The sequence below is a fragment of the Ixodes scapularis genome, unplaced genomic scaffold, assembly GCF_016920785.2.
Source record: "Ixodes scapularis isolate PalLabHiFi unplaced genomic scaffold, ASM1692078v2 PGA_scaffold11__112_contigs__length_91849675, whole genome shotgun sequence".
NCBI classification, from domain to species: Eukaryota; Metazoa; Arthropoda; class Arachnida; order Ixodida; family Ixodidae; genus Ixodes; species Ixodes scapularis.
In genome coordinates this window covers 27,885,377-27,902,205 of record NW_024609837.1, presented here as the reverse complement: position 1 = coordinate 27,902,205, position 16,829 = coordinate 27,885,377, and the positions used below count along the sequence as shown (strand labels likewise).

The 16,829-nt window shown below is 48.2% G+C and overlaps 1 protein-coding gene across 1 annotated transcript; it reads right to left on the bottom strand.

The window, feature by feature from the left end:
- Positions 1-9,986: 9,986 nt before the first annotated feature.
- Positions 9,987-15,348, bottom strand: LOC120836573. The gene is made up of 2 exons (XM_040205544.1): positions 14,938-15,348; positions 9,987-11,783 (listed from the first exon to the last, which is right to left on the bottom strand). Exons 1-2 carry the CDS (start codon positions 15,161-15,163, stop codon positions 10,126-10,128), a joined length of 1,884 nt encoding a protein of 627 aa, XP_040061478.1. The 5' UTR covers positions 15,164-15,348; the 3' UTR covers positions 9,987-10,125.
- Between the last annotated feature and the right edge of the window lie 1,481 nt (positions 15,349-16,829).

The following is a 16,829-nucleotide window of genomic DNA, read 5'->3' as shown; positions in this document are numbered from 1 at the left end:
ATGACTGTGGAGTTGAATCTTCGCCTCAGTTCCGATCGAAGATTTTGGCCCCAAATAACTCGTTTCCAAAGTTGTGAAACGTCACTTTGTCGTCACCGATCAATAACATCCACATACTTAAAATAGAAAGAATAAAAAAAAACACGAAGGTCTTTCACAGACGACGATGCTGTGAAAGTACTCCGTGTTTTCATTCTTTCTATTTTAGGTATTCATAATCGCAACACGCTCGCCTTAGCCAGATAACTTTTCCACAAACGACGAGTCCAGTATGGAGTCGAGAGCGACGAGCAAGTTCAGAGTAGACGGCAGTCTCTATCTAATCCGGCGTAGGAACGTAGGGACACGTCTCCGCGACGTCATCAGTGCAGCCCTTCAATCCAAAGTCCCTTGATATATCTATGTTCGTTTCACAAAAAAGTGGCGTCAAATGCGCCGAATGTACAATGTTCGTGTCTCGCGCGGGCTTTGGAAACAAATGGTGGCGCGGCGCTGAAATGAACGTCTCTCGGGAGCACCGTGCTTGGGAGCCAACGGCGGTGGAGCATTCGCTCGCGACACGTGTCCCGCGCGTTCCCAGAACAATGGTTGGCGGTATCTTGTAAGAAACGTCAAGCGTGAATTTTATCGAGGGGCTTTAGTTCAATCGGCTGGGCCCCACGGTGTTGTTCGCGCGTGCTCGGATGGAGCTCGCTACGATTTTGTGTTTTTCGTCTATGAGTCCACTATCTCGCTGGAATTTTAGCATCGAGAGGGTTCGGATTGTCGAAATCTCGTCCCCCGCGACGCCATCGCCGCGAGGGTGCAATTTGCATGCCCCGCGAACTTCGGCCCGAGCTTTGTGTTTGACGAGTTTAGCGACCCTGATCTACAACTGTTATCGCTCAAACATTCCTCCAAAGCTCCCTACACGCGCGCGCTCCTAACTTCACCAGTCACGTGCTACAACGCTGCTCTTTCCGGGCCCATTGATTACGATAGCAGCATTAGCTTGATTCTGGTCGCAGCTGTGGTATTCTATTTCCAAGTATCCGTGTTTGCCTTCCGCGGTGAGATCGGGTTTGCCCTAAAATGAGCTTGATTATCCTAAACCATGACTCGATGAAAGATGAATTATGTTTGCACATTATGCAAGCTTTGGGAATTAGGAATTAACGCCGCACATTGCGCAGTAACAACTGATTTAAAAATGACAACTCAGGAAAAAAAATAAAAACGGTTTTGGTTGTTCAGACGTTTTCAACGCTGAATACATGGTTGGTACCCATGCGCCCTCCATTTACGGCCACCCGTCTTCAGCGCCGCGTAAAGGGGTGTCCAAACAGGACACTACAAAACGCACGACTCCGACAAATCGTAAAAATTGAAGCGGGCGCGTCCGCTTCAATTTTCACGATTTGTCGGAGTCGCGCGTTTTGTAGTGTCCTGTTTGGACACCCCTTGAGACTCTTGAATATTGTCGATCGTGAAAAGTTAGCAGTGATGGAGCCAAACTTCTGCTCCTCAAGAGAATGTCGGAATAGCGTTACCCGTACTGACTACTGCCGTAATACTCTTTTTGTTTTCAAATAAGATACCAAAATTGATTACGTAACTTATAATGGACACCATGGCAAGTAATGACAGCACAATGAGTAAACGATGGCATGGCTCGCGAGCCTCGAGTGTAAGGACATTCGGAGATGCATATCATTTACTTGCGTGGAAGACATTCTCCCTTTGTCACACTGTGCATTAAAGCAGTGGCAGACTTTCCTACATATAATGTAATATCCCATTTAGTCCGCCGGTCGCGAAGTTGTGCGTGCGTTCAGACGATGTATACGATCATGGCACAATTTCTGTAACGAATGCTTAGTCATCGTGGCACAATCGCTATTTCTACGTCATCCTCTTACTAAGCGTGTTCTATTTTTAGCAACGCACGAGTCAGCGTTATATATCGCGCACCCGAAACCTGCGGCCACCGCTTCGTCTGCTAAAACCGAGTGCAGATACTTTCTTTGTTTCTGCATGGGCAGCGTTCCAAGGGGCAGTCGTTTTGAAACGTTGATTGGAGCAACAAAAGCGCACCGACCGGGGGCACTCGCCGCGGGGGGACCTGTGCCAGTCGGACAATCAGCAGATCGTCGCGTCGTGCCAATTGAATGAAGTGGCCGCCACGAGAGCTTCCATTTATAGAGGCCCTTTATCGAGAGCGCGCCGCTGCTGCTGCCAACTTTGGGAAGCGCCGGAAGTGTCACGAACGAAAGGGCTGCCGCGGGCCCAAGTTCTCGAAAAACAATGAACAGGGTTTCTTTCGCCGCAAAAATAAACTAGTCATCACCGAACTCTCATTCTCCGCTCAGATGAAAGCATTAGAGGTCCGCACCAGATATCAAAGTTTCAGCCCGAACAGATATCTTATTCAAAATTTATAGGTGATTTTCTGAAAGTTTCAATGGGAAAATGGCGCCCATTTTCGGTTTCTGGCGCCTTACGCTCCATGTATTTGAAAGCTCCGTCGGCCGTCATTTTCCTACTGCAGTTTTCGGAAGATTATTTATAACTTTTAAATAAGATATCGGTTCGGGCTGAAGCTTTGGTACCTGGTTCGGATTTATAGCACTATAACTTTGGGCGGAGAACGAGCGTTGGGCTATGCGTAGTTTATTTTTGCGGTGAAAAAAACCCTGTACATTTTTTTCGGGAACACCCTGTATGTGTCGGCTCAAAGCACAACGTCGCACAAATGAAGTCCTATTGGTGACGTGCGCAACCAATTAAACGCTCGATATGACGTCTTGAATATGATCAATTTTTTCATTACCAGAAAAAAAAATCAGACTTTATTTTGACGGTGTTGACGACGAGATCTTTTCGTGGCACCACATAACGGGCGCACTCCTCTGACGTAGCGAATAGGATTCTATAGCAGACGACGCGCCAAGCAGTCAGTCGCACGGAGTGGTCATCTTCGCTCGCTTCCATCCCGATCGATAACGGTTTATTTATGTTTATGAAGGCGTATGAGGTTTTTGTAAGTCCTTTATGTTGTAATACAACCGAGTCGCTTTGTTTGATATGACCTTTAAAATGTCCCCAAAACAAGCCTGGAGCTTGCCATGACAGGTCGAGCTGCGAGCGCCATGGCTGTTTCGGCGTCTCCGATTCTTGTTTTGTTGCGTCTGCTATCCTGTAGAAAACTTTGGTTTGCCGTCGCGAAAGCGGAGAACGCGCACGTGCACGCGTGCGCTGTTCGGTTGCGTGGCGCCGCACACTTGTTTTGGCGAATAAAATATTGACGCTTCCGTCCAAGTGCCGCTCGACAGTTGCTGGCTAACGCTCGTACGGCAGCCTGCGAACAATGTCTGGGTTTTTTTTGTTGTTGTTCCTTTGATCTGGTGTTTCCCATCTCCTACATCGAATCTGTGGCAAAGCAATTCGCCAGATCACGCGACTTCTAAGAAAAACCAAAAAATTCCCAAACCTCATTAAATTGCCAGGCTGTGCTCGACGAATTAAGACAGTTGCTTAATTTGTTTTCTCTAATTTTCGCTAAAAATTGATTATAGATTTGAATGCTCTCCACGGCAAGCGCACCGTAAGTTTTACAGAATTATTTGAGTCCGCAAAAAGACAAACAGAAACGTTCGTAATTCACGGCAGGTATCTAGTCAACTCATATTTGGGACGCTAAAGTGTAACCGACTTATCAGATATTACGGGTCTCGATCGTGGAGGTGATTCCGCACCTTCCTCGTCGACCGGGCGATTAAACAGGCACTTGGTTGAAGGAACTCCGGGGGCAAGCTCCACCACCGGCCTCTTCCAGCCAGTTGTTTCGGGGAAACATTCGTTTACTGGTTAACAAAATGCAAAGAGGGATTAACTTGGAACTAATAAGAGGCAAGCACTCACAGAAAGCAGCGGAACTAACAGATCACACAAATTCGCTTTTATCGAAGCGTTTACTGAACACGCGAGCTCGATCTTGTCTTGCCCATTTTCAACTTAGTCATTCCCTTCTTATTTTTTCTTTTTCTCGTTCAGGTAATAAAATTTACACGCTGTTTACCGTGGTAGGTGTTGTACTGCTGTAAAACGCTGGATATTCTTTCTTCATTATCTAGTGCTTCCGTACTGTCATAGCAAGCAGTATGCCACCACCCGGGAGGTTTGACATTTAAACGCCCAAACTGCTTGATATATTCATGATGAAAATAATCCCTGGAGAAGGGATTATTTCGGTCGCTCACCAGTCACCTAGCTGTGTTTGGAGATTTATGTTTGTCCCTTGTCCCTCTTGTTCCCCTTCTCCAGGGATTATTTTCATCATTATTGTCCAGCTCGCTTGCCCCTTTGCATTTAATTGTACTATAATCATAACATTAAAGTGCAAGCTTCACCCTTGTTGGTGTTCGACTGGTGGCAGCTGATAAAACCCGTTTGCTCTACTGACGTCTAACCCCTGGTTAGCTCAGTTGGTAGGGCGCTCCACCTGTAATGGAGAGGTCCCGGGTTCGATACCCGGACCAGGCGGATTTTTTTCGGTCGCTCACCAGTCACCTAGCTGTGTTTGGAGATTTATGTTTGTCCCTAGTCCCTCTTGTTCCCCTTCTCCAGGGATTATTTTCATCGTTATTGTCCAGCTCGCTTGCCCCTTTGCATTTAATTGCATTATAATTGATATATTCGTGCCACGCCCTCAAGCAATGATAAAAAGTCATACCAGAAATATTGCTAAAAAAAAAAAAGGCACGTAAAATAGATATCGCCGCATTACCCGAGCAGCCGTGGCGCTCGGCCGTACTTGGTTAAGCGCCGTTCACACTCTTGCGGCCGAGTAAGACCGAGAGAGACCAGATCGGTTTTTAAGCCCCTTGTGACGTCCTAAGACCGGATGCGATGCTGCGGAGCTGGTCCTAAGAGATCGCGAGAGGCTTAAAAACACGTATTGTCTCTTTCCGTCCTACTCAATTGCAAGTCTGAACTGCGCTTAATCTGTGCCGTCGTCTGCTCTCTCCTACTCGCTACGTCACAAACGATGATGATGATGGTGACGCGGTGACCCCAGGGAACGGGCGATACTCGACGGGCTTGCGGAAGTCGTATTGAGAGGGGGCCGCCGCCGCCGCGGGGTGTGGCGCCACCTTGTGGAAGGAAACCAAAGGACGGTCGTTCTGCCACCGGTTCCTCATGGGCCATAGCCTCCGAAATCCCGAAGCGCGCGAACCACACGAACGCTTTCCGGCCGTCCCATTCGAGCGGACAGGGCGTAATTGAAAAGAAAAACAGGAGGCGGCGTCTCTCCGCGGAGAGGCGCTCTCAACCCAGTCATAAACAGCATGGCGCGAGAGTGACGAGTCCAAGAAAAGGTCATATCACGCCGAGTTACTGCAACTTCTACTTGGAGATTTTTGTGTGTTGTGGTAAACGGTGAACAGCTGCTCTGGGGGGTAAATAAACAAGTTACAACAACATAAACAACGGTTGTAGATCGAAATGAAGATCTGCGTTTAAGCATCGATTTTGCGAGCAGTTTGCTTGCGGGTAGCGTAGACGCATGCAAGATTGTATGTCTTACAGACTAACTTCAGGCCGTATAAACATACACACAACCCAATTTTTGTTTCGTTGTACGAGTTTAGCACGAACTTAAGAAGTGTTAAAAGATGAACTAATGTTTCGGTATTTTGAAACTATTAGATGTTGTACCTTTCCTATGCGCATTCTGTTTATCACTTATCTAGAGTAGTGTTCCTTGTTCGGGAGAATTCTGACATTACGAAGCTTTCCCGCGAAGGACCGTTTTCGAAAGCTGAACATAATCTAACGAATTGTGAAAGAAATGATTAAAAAAGACTAAGCTGCCATAAAAGGCCCGACTTGAGAAACGAATTCACGACCACCAATGCACGCGACTTTCATTTCATTTCATTTCATTTATTATACTCTCAGGGCCCGAAGGCATTACAGAGAGGAGTGGAAATATATACATCAATATAAGGTGAACAATAAAAACAAAACGCAAAAAACAAACAAAACACAAGGTACAGAATCGCTATGGAACATTGTTAAGAACATCAGTTATGGCGGTTTTAAAATCAGCAGCGTCAGTAAGTGAGACTACGGATGCGGGAAGGCGGTTCCAGTCGACGGAGGTCAGAGGTAGGAAGGAGGCATAAAAGGTGGAAGTGATGCAGTAGGGGATTCCTACTTTTAGTGGATGATCGGTGCGCGGCGATATGTATGATGGTTCTGAAATTAATGAGGCTCGAAGTGCTGGGTTAGAGTGATAAATTTTGTGAAATAAGCAGAGGCGAGCTATTTTTCTACGAAAGGAGAGATTGGGCAAATGTAGAGACGCTTTCATGGAGGTGACGCTGGCGGTACGGTGATAGTTAGAAAGTATAAAACGTGCGGAGCGATTTTGAATGGATTCAATGGATGATGCTAGGGATACGCCAGGGTTCCAGATAGAGCCTGCATACTCAAGTTTGGTGCGCACTAAAGTTTTATATAGGAGAAGTTTAAGTGAAACAGGGGCAAGGGAAAAGTTTCTTCTGAGATAGCCTAATAAGCGATTAGCGTTGTTAGTGATATAGTCGACATGGATGTTCTAGGAGAGATCGTTGGTTATATGAACACCGAGATATTTATAGGTAGACACAGAAAGCAAGGTGGAGTTATTAATACAGTAGGAGGGACAAGTGTTATTTTGACGGGACACTCTCATAGATTTACATTTAAAGGTGTTAAGTTCCATAAGCCAATTATCGCACCAGCGGGTGACGTTGTTAATATCGGTCTGAAGAGCAGATATGTCAGAGTCGTTAATGATTTCCTTATAAATTACACAGTCATCAGCGAATAGGCTAATAGAAGAAGATACATGCGTGGGAAGATCGTTAATATATATAAGAAATAGAAGTGGACCTAATACGGAACCTTGTGGGACACCGGACTTGACAGGTGAAGTTGAAGAATTAGTTCCGTTAGCGTGAACAAATTGGTAACGGTCTGATAGAAACGATTCTATCCAAGCGATTATATTTTAGGTCTATGTTAAGTTTACGGAGTTTATGAAGAAGCAGCGCGTGAGGAACCTTGTCGAAAGCTTTTGAGAAATCAAGAAATATGCAGTCAGTCCTGGAACCCGGTCAAGTATTACGTGAAGGTCATGAGTAAAGGTTAGGAGTTGAGTTTCACATGAATAAAACCTTCGAAATCCATGTTGCGCTGAGTTAAAAAACGAATTTGAATCTAGAAAATTGAAAATGTTAGTGTAAATGATGTGCTCAAGGATTTTACAAGGAATGCTCGTTAAAGAAATGGGACGAAAGTTTAAAGGGTTATGCTTATCGCCACCTTTGTGGAAAGGGATCACCTTCCCCACCTTCCAATCTTTTGGCAATTCTCCTTGTTCGAGTGACTGCGAAAATAATTTATATAAGATAACGCATGAGTACGTATTAGTGTTTTTCAAAAACTTAGCATTAATATTATCAATGCCTGCGGTCGTATTGGTTTTAAGGTTTTCAATAATATTAGATACACCTTCACAGTTTACAATAACAGGAAACATGGGCGAAAAATCATAAGTTCTAAATACAGGACAATCTGAGGTTACCGTGCATGAAAAAGATCCAACAAACACATCATTTAACAAAAAAGAACACACTTCACTTGGCACCTCCTCTCCATGGGTGTCCCTAAGCACTATGCCAGTACTAGAAGGAGGGTTAATAACTTTCCAGAATTGACGCGGATTGTTAAGCAACATTGACGGCAGCGTATTGTTAAAGTAATGTAATTTTGCCTCTTCGACTGCTTTCTTATATACGTTAGCTGCAACATGGTAGGCCTCCCAGCGTTGTACATGGTCCGATAGCTTTGCAGTGCGAAATAATCGTTTCTTTTTATTTGACAGCTTTTTTAATGTCACGCTGTACCATGGAGATTCTGGTGAAGAAGATACCACGCGAAGGGGAACATGGGCGTTCATGAGTGACATAACTTTCTCTTTAAATAAACACCAGTTATCATCAACTGAGCGCTCAGCAAAACAACCCATGTAGTCCTCTAGAAAATGGCAAAGTTCGTTGTTGATTGAATTAAAATCAGCCCTAGCATAGTCCAAAAATGTTTTCGTCTGATTGGACTTACTGCGTCCAGGAATGTTAAAAAAAAAAGTGTAGTAGGGAATGATCACTGAGACCAGGCATGTAAGTTAACGAGGAGATCAGCTCAGGCGATGTTGTTAATATGAGATCAAGCACAGCAGCAGTTGTTGTAGTCGTACGCGTCGGTTTTGTAACAGTTTGAGAGAAATTGAAATCTAAACAAAGATTCAAAAACTCACTACATTCAGAAGAGAAGTGACTAAGGTTTGCACCCTCGTCTGACCATATTATAGATGGGTAGTTGAAATCACCCTACAGTAGTATCGGTGCATTCGGGAAACGAACAATGACTGAGTTGATCGCATCGTGCAGATTCGTTATAAACGCAGTATTGCTAGAAGAAGGGCGATAACACACGCCTAAAATGTATTTTTTATTTTTTAACTGGAGACCAACCCATAGCAGCTCGAGTTCAGAAACAATATTGATAGAAAACGATGGTACATTTTCTGCTACCGCGACCAACACCCCGCCACCCTTTCTTTCTTCCCTGTCGTGACGATAGAAGTTGAAACGTCTCTGACAGTGCAAAATTTCACAGTTGCGTATCTTACTGGACAACCATGTCTCGCTTAACACGACAACATCCGCGTTAGAAGAGTCCACAACTGATGACAGATCGTCCCGTTTATTCATAATGCTTCTAATGTTCGTAAAAAGAACAGAAATATTATTATTAGGCAAAGTATTGGTAGTAGCAGCCTCACCCCTCCTTGAACGTTATGACGAAGCTGAAGCTTGATTAGGATTTACGATGTCACGTTCTGGCTGAGCGGAAGCACGGTTTGTAATTTCGGCGTTACGTCTAGGTAAATTCTGTTCTGGCCCGTGGGAGTTCAGTTCACTGACACAGTCTGTTTGAGGTACATAGATATAGCACTTATTTCCAATCAGCAGTTTGTCGAAGCGCAGCTTGAAAGGTATATCTTGTGGTCTTGCAAATTCTAATAGCTTTCGCCGCGCAAGTCGCACTGATGGTATGAAATCCTCACTCACGGAAAATGATGTTCCTTTGAATTTGTAGGCCTTAGAAAGTACGGCCTCTTTATCTTTGTATGAAAACATTTTTACAATTATTGGGCGACACTTTTGCTGTGAAAACATACCGAGACGATGCGCCCTTTCGATACACGACGGTGCAAGAACAACTCCTAACTTGTCGAGGCACTCGTCTACAACAGTCTTTTCCGACTGCGCCCATGTTTCCTTATCCTTATCGGGGAAGCCAAAAAAAAGAAGATTTGATCTGCGCGTTCTGCTCTCCGCGTCATCGCAGCGTGCCCTGAGCTCCGATATCTCGTTAGCAGCCGCGGCTATCTGTGGGGAAGGGCCCACGTCGCTGTTAACGCTGACTGATTTTACCGTAGAAATATCACTCTCTAACTGGTCGACGCGTGCAGCGAGATTACTCAGCGATTTCTCGGTGGAATGTTGCTTAGCCTTTAGGTTTTTTACTTCCTGGAGGATGTCGGTTTGCCCGGTCTGAAGCGTCACAACTATTTCATAAACTTTGTTGAGTAACTCCTCTTGCGCTTTGGTCATGGGTCCAGGTTTGGTTTCAATATCCCCACCAAGTAGTAGAAACAACCCAAATCCCTCACTTTGGACATATGCATCAACAACGCTAAACAGCTCTAGAAATTCAAGATACAACGTAAAGCATGCCTTGGGGCCTGGCAGCACAAACAGACACAAAAAGTTGCCTTTGAATTCAAAGTATTTGAATTTACTAACCTGCAACGAAACGACAAAAAACTTAGGCATCCTGATCCGGCACTTGCTGTCAGGCCCACTGGCGAAGTTGTGGTGGTGGTGGTGGTGGTGGTGCGCCGTTTAGGTTTTACGTCACCTAGGTTAGCCTAGCCCCAATTAGCTGGCATGGGCAGGTGACGAGCTCTTAAAGAGCTGTTAAAAAAAAAAAAAAAAAAAAAAACTTTTTTTTGTTATGTTTTAGATACAACTACAGTCGGTCGATCAAGCCAATATCCCGCAGGAAGCGCAGCACCGCCTTGAACACTTTCTGGCACTTCCTTCGAGGTCCATCTGGGAAGAGGATATCGACTGTTGCTCCCGGATTATCCATGCCGATTTGTTCATACAGCACCGTTCGTTGAGCTTCGTATGCCGGGCAGACGCGGAGAATGTGGTGCACAGTCTCTTCCTCGTCGCATTGCGAGCATTCTGACATCCGCCGTTTTCCCATCTTGACCAGAAAAGCCTTCGTGTTGGCCGTGTTTGTGCGCAAGCGTCGCACCAGGGTCTCTGCCGCCCGTGACAATCCAGACAGGGCTCCTTTTGGCAGCGCCGGCTCGTTACTTGCATTTAAAAGGTACCAGCGGACGTCAAGTGCAGCCTGTTGCGGATTTGCCGGTGACGGGACAGCCGGGATTTCCAAGTGAGCAGCTGCGGCCAGCCTGTCTGCCTGTTCATTCCCTTCGATCCCCGCATGCCCTGGAATCCACTGGAGCCACGCTGTGGATCCGCGTGCTTCCAACGATGCTAGTGACTTTCTTACGGCGGTCGTTGCTGGGTCCCCGCACTCTGCATTCGCAATCTTCTGAAGGGCGCATCTCGAGTCGGTGAGCACCACCATTCCCTGTGGTGGCAATAGGGTGGCAGCTTGGAGGGCTTTATCGATGGCCACCAGTTCGGCCACCGTGGAAGATGTGGGTGTTTGAAGTCTCCCGCCCCACTCCCAGCCTTTCTCTGGTATGCAGTAGGCCGCAGTGCTGGAGGTTCTTGCTTTGTTTACGGACCCGTCCGTGTATATTCGAAGCTTTCCCCTATGGTGTTCTTCCAAGTGTGCTTCAACTGCTGCTCTGATAGCGATGCCTGGCCTATCTTTCTTGGAACGCAGGTGCTTGATTCTTACGTCACTGGACACCTTGATTACGTCCCATGGAGCCATCCTTGCTTCGTCCGTCCTCGTCGGTAGTGGGTCCGTGACATTGTGGAAATCTTCTACCGCCTCGCTCCATAGCGATTTCATCCGGGCCTGGACTCGATGTAGGAACCATCTGCCCGGGTGGGTCATAGATAATCGCGCCAGCTGGTGAAGTCTCCTTCCTTTGGCCTGTCTTGCGAGCGACTCTGTCCCCGCCTCCAGAAGGACCGCGTCGTTCCTGGCAGCGTTGGGAATCCCCAGTGCTGTTCGTAGTCCATGCCGATGTCGTTGTTCCATCCTCTCCAGGTCCGTCCGAGATGGGGCCATGTATGGGAGTCTATACATTACCCTTGACGTTACAAGCGCCGTGTGGGCAGCTGTGATGGTCCGCTCCGTGCATCCCCACGCGGTTCCAGTCATACGGCGAACAGCGTTCATGGCAGGCCTGCATGTTTCCGATGTCGCTTTTACGGCTTGTGCCCATCTCAACCTGCTTGTGATGACGATTCCCAGGAACCTCTGCTTGGTGACCTTTGTGACGTTCTCCCCCGCTAACACGATGCTTGGCGGTTGAAACCTTCTTCCATTCCCCCGTACCGGCATCCAGACGGTCTTGCTCTTTGACAGGGACAACCCCGATTCAGCCAAAAACTCGTCTACTGCTTGCGTGGCGTCTTGTATGCTCCGGTGTATCTGTGTTGTGTATATTCCTGCCACCCAGAGGCACACATCGTCTGCATAGATAGACACTTGTACCGGGAGTGCGGTTGGTGGGATGGCGTTCGGTAGTGTAGCCATCACGATGTTAAAGAGCACCGGGCTCAACACGCTTCCCTGTGGCAACCCTCTGTGCAGCACCCTTGGCGAGGACACTGTACCTTCGGACCTGATCTGAATTTTTCGCCCGGTTAAAAAATTTGCCAGGAACTTTTGAATTTTACCGGTCAGGCCGATCTCAGTCATTCTCTTAAGGACTGTAGGGAGCGGCACGCTGTCGTAAGCTCGTTCCACGTCCAAGAACACCGCAATCGTGTTCCTCCGCCTGTTCTTGTTGTCCTCAATATCACTTGTTAGGTCCAGGATACTGTCTTGGGCTGCCAGCCCTCTCCTAAAACCGGTCATGCAGTTCGGGAGAGAGTGATGTTCTTCTAGGTACCAGCATATCCGAGCTTGCACCATCCTCTCGAATAACTTGCTTATGCACGAGGTTAGTGAAACTGGGCGGTATGACTCTGCCTTTCCTGGCGGTTTCCCTGCCTTGAGCAAAGGCACCACCATTGCTTTTTTCCACTCGTTTGGGACGTCCCCGGAGTTCCATATAGCGTTGAACCATTTGACCAGGGCATCTTGGGCCACTTCGGTGAGGTTCGCGAGTGCCTGGTACGGGACTCCGTCGGGTCCGGCTGCGCTCTTCTTCCGACATCTGCGAAGGGCACTGCAGTTCTTGGACTGTAAACTGGGCATCCAGAGGTCCCGACGCGGTGTTTGGTACCCCAGGTCTTCCCGCCGCCTCTGCCGGGGCGTACAGGGCGCACAGACTCTCCGCTGCTGCTTCTGGTGTTTCGTTGGCCGCCAGCGCCAAGACCTGCAGGGTATGTCTTGAACGGCTTTTCCCAGTCATTGTCCCTAGGACGGTCCACAGCTTAGTCATGGACGAGTGTGCGTTGGCATTCTTGCACATGAGTTTCCATCGATTCCTGACCAGCACCTTTGCGTGTCTTCGCAGCTTGGCCGAAACCCTGTTGAAACTGGTCTTGTCCTCGGGCTCTCCCGTCCGGCGGTACCTCCTCTGCGCCCTGGTTCGTGCCGCTTGAAGGTTTAAAAATGTGAGGTCCGGCTTTGGGAGCCATTCTGTGACGGAAGTAGTGCGTGTGGCCTTCTGTAACGCTTGAATTATAGCTGCTGGAATTTCTTCTTGGCTCAAATCCAGCGCTGCTCGAAAAACGTCCCAGTTAGTGCACGTACGCAAGACTTTCCTTGCCCCCTGACACCCCTTGATGGTGATGTGGATGGGGAAGTGATCACTTCCCCGTGTGTCCGGGGCTAGCTCCCACTTCATCTCCAGGGATGGCGAGTGCGCTGTCACGTCAAGAACACTGTACGAGTTCGGAGGCCTGAAGAACGTCGGCCGTCCATCATTCGCCACCGCAAGTCCCATCTGCTCTATTACTGTCATAAGGGCGTCCCCCCTCTTGTCTGTTCGAGCACTTCCCCAAGCCACATTATGTGCGTTGAAGTCGCCGCATATAAGCAACTCCTCTGATCGGTCCTTACACCATGCCAGAATTTCCTCGCTCGGCAGTTCTGTGCCATTTGGTCGTACATATCCCAAAAGAATGGCGAACGTTCGGTTCCCGATGCTCATCCTGGCTCCCACGAACTCTGCTGAGGTCGTGCAAAGTTGGCTGGTATCGAGTTGTACATGCGGTATTTCCTTCCGTATAAATAATACCGCGCTTCCATGTGGAAATCCTGGTATTGACTGTGTCGTTAGTCTAAAGTATCCAGGTAGCGATCTTTTGCCCGGCAGTCCCGCTTCCGTCAATGCCAGCACCGGGCTTGGGTTGCTTTGCAGATGCAGGCTAACCTCACTGTGCTTGGCGTTGAGGCCTCTGGCATTCCACTGTAGGACGGTCGGTGCCGTTCGAGTGATTGCGTATCTTCTGGGGGTTTGTGCTGCCATCCCGTACTTTGCTTGCTTCTATGTGCTGCCCATCTAGAAGACAGCCCCAAGGAGGCCCTCCAGGAAGAGAAGACTGTTTAGTGTTGTGCGGAACTCCGATGGCGGCAACAGCTCGAGGAGCCGGCGCACTGTATTGAACACCAAGCTGATAAATTTGCTCGCGGTAGACCGCTCAGCGGACTCTGGGATTGACGTCCCTTGCTTTGACAGTATCCCCTGTGTCTCGGGATGGTAACGTGGCTTTTTTCTATCCGCCGCCGGATTTGGGGGGGGGGAGCCCTGAGTGACATCGCGATAGGTGAGACCCCTAGCGTGGTTGTCCCTGCCACCGTTGTGTAGGTTATCGGCCTTTGCTGCCCCTGCCGGATTAGAACTGCCTTGTGCCCCAGGGTCCACGCCTTGCGCGGCGGTCTGACTTTTAGGCTGCGAGGTGCCCGCTCCGGGTTTCTCTACATGTTGATTGTTGCGCCTTTTGATTTTTCGCTGTTCCTCGACTACCTTGGCCGCTTCCAGGAACGTGATGTTCTCTCGCACCTTGACCTTGCAGGTCTCCTTCTCCTTTTGGAGCTTTGGGCACTCCGTTGAGGTTGCTTCGTGCGCTCGCTGACAATTTACGCACTTCTGTGCTGAAGTGCAGTTTTCTTCACCATGAGCCTGTGCGCATTTGGGACAAATGGCGCTGTTAGGACAGGTTGCCACTACGTGTCCGATGCGAAAGCACTGTCGGCACTGTAGGGGACGCTGGACGAAAGGCCTAACGCTGTGCCTTACTAATCCAATCTTGACGTGGGCAGGAAGCGTGTCACCCCCAAACACAACCTTGACTGCTTGCGTTTTGCCTAGCCGCCTAACTTGCACGACGCTCACTCCGCTGCCGATTATCTTACTCAGCCTGTCTTCGGTGATATCGGTGTCGACGTCCGAAATTACCCCTACTCTTGAGTTCTTCGAGCGAGGGAGAAAAGCTCGTACAGGAACCCCGCATATTTTGGTCAGAATGAGGAGCTCTAGCACCCCCGCCTCCGTCCTCGCATCCGTGGCTATTATGTTTTTCCGTGTGTTTACTCGTACCTCGCTAAACTGACCGGGAGCCAGTGCTTCCAGTTCGTCCGATAGCAGCTGGCGGTTGATTTTCCTCAGATTCGTGGCGGGAACGGTTGGCGCGAACAGAACGGTGCGTGCCGTATTAGGAAGTTTCACGATACCTTGGCTCCGTTGAGATCCTTCGTGTCGAGTCCTCTTTTTCTTTCTGTTGACTGTTGTGAAGTCGCCGTCCTCCTTGCTACCGAGAACGCTGCCGTCCATGGCCCCTTCGTCGTCTTGTAGCATTGATGTTGTGTGTGCGAACTCGCCGGAGCTGCTCTCACTCAGGTGTCGCTTTGCTGGCGTGGGGGTCGCTCCTCCGTCCGGAAGTTGGCCGGCGTGGGACATCGTTTGGGAGGCCGGAACCCGCTGTACAGGGTGCTGTCCCCCGTACGGGGTGGTGACGCCCACCGTGGCCAACGCCTACGAACTTCCTATCCACTTTCCGAAAAACACCCCCGCCCACTGGACTAGAAAGAAAGAATTTCACGTCCCGAGAAAACCGTGCGAACCGGTAGCCACGAGCGCTGAACTCGAAGTGGCTCTGGCGAAGTTGAAGGATGCTGCCGCTTTTCTACCCTGTGGCGCTGAGGTCGATGTGGCTCTTGATGGAAACTCGTTGGGTTCCAACGAAAACTGCACCGTAGTGGTCACCTGCTGACCAGTCCAGGAGTGGCCAAGCGATAACGGAAACTTGTTTACACTTGTAACTGCCGATGTCGCCGATGAAACATTGCCTCCGATGACGGTGTGGACGTTTTCCGATAGCGATGGGCAGGACGGCACCAGGAACGCTAACAGCAGCTGCAACGAAACGACAAAAAACTTAGGCATCCTGATCCGGCACTTGCTGTCAGGCCCACTTAACAGAGTATCGCAGTTTACAAGAAACACTCGAGCGATTTTCCTCGTAAAATTTCACCATAGGTTAGACTCCGTTAGAGGCACGTGCGCGATCAGAGTCCCTCTCCTGGAAGGGTGCTTCTTCCCAAACAAGGTGGGCTGCGGCAAAGCGAGATTGCAATGTTTACCGTCACGGACGATTCTCCTCCGCAAAGCTCGAAGCCCAACTGACGAGTTCGATTTGATCATTGTATGCCTGATGCAATGATCAAGTCGGATAGAAAGAAATATCGAGCTCTGGAAAGATTCGGACTGGCTTACCGTAATATGAAAGGAAGATGCCTGACAAGTCGCGAACGAGGAATTAGTATTACGATTAATATATATATATATATATATATATATATATATATATATATATATATATATATATATATATATATATATATATATTTCTCATTAAAAAAAAGTTTTGCACGTTTAAACAGCAGGAAGTCAGTTAGCTGCAACGGGCATCCACACGCCGGTACCATTTCCATCCAAATGAAAACGGGCAGGAGTAGGGTTTGAACCCACGATTCCCGGGTTTAGCATCGCGATTTTTCATTCCACGTAATCCTAGCTGTATCACTTTTTTTGGCGAAATGAAACGCAATGTAGAGGGGTAAGTACTTTGGCACAGACCTTGGTACGACAGTTGAGAACCAATTTAACGCAGCAAACACCGGGACAGTCATGAGGCAGAGCAAGTCGGCCGCAAAGAAGGACAAAGCCGAGGCACGAATGAGCAAACGTTTTTAATTGCGAATTTTACAGTAAAAATAAAGGGTGACGGTTCGAGAGCGTCGAATAATTTGCGAGGGTTACATACCACAAACTTTCGAAAAACGTGCCCCGAAAAACACTTTGATTGAACAACTAAAAATACTAGATACTTTGGAAACTGATAATAGTATATAAGCAACTTGATGTAGTAGGTCCATGCACGGTTAAAGTAGACTGAAGTACATGCTGGGGTGAAGCATGGCATTGAAAACCGGCACCATAGGTTTAGCTTTCCGTTAAAAGCAATGCTACCCATAAAAAACAAAATATGAATTAAATAAACACATTGACAGAAACGAGCCCGGAAGTGGCGAAAACTTCCTCTGGGATCCAAGACAACGGAAAA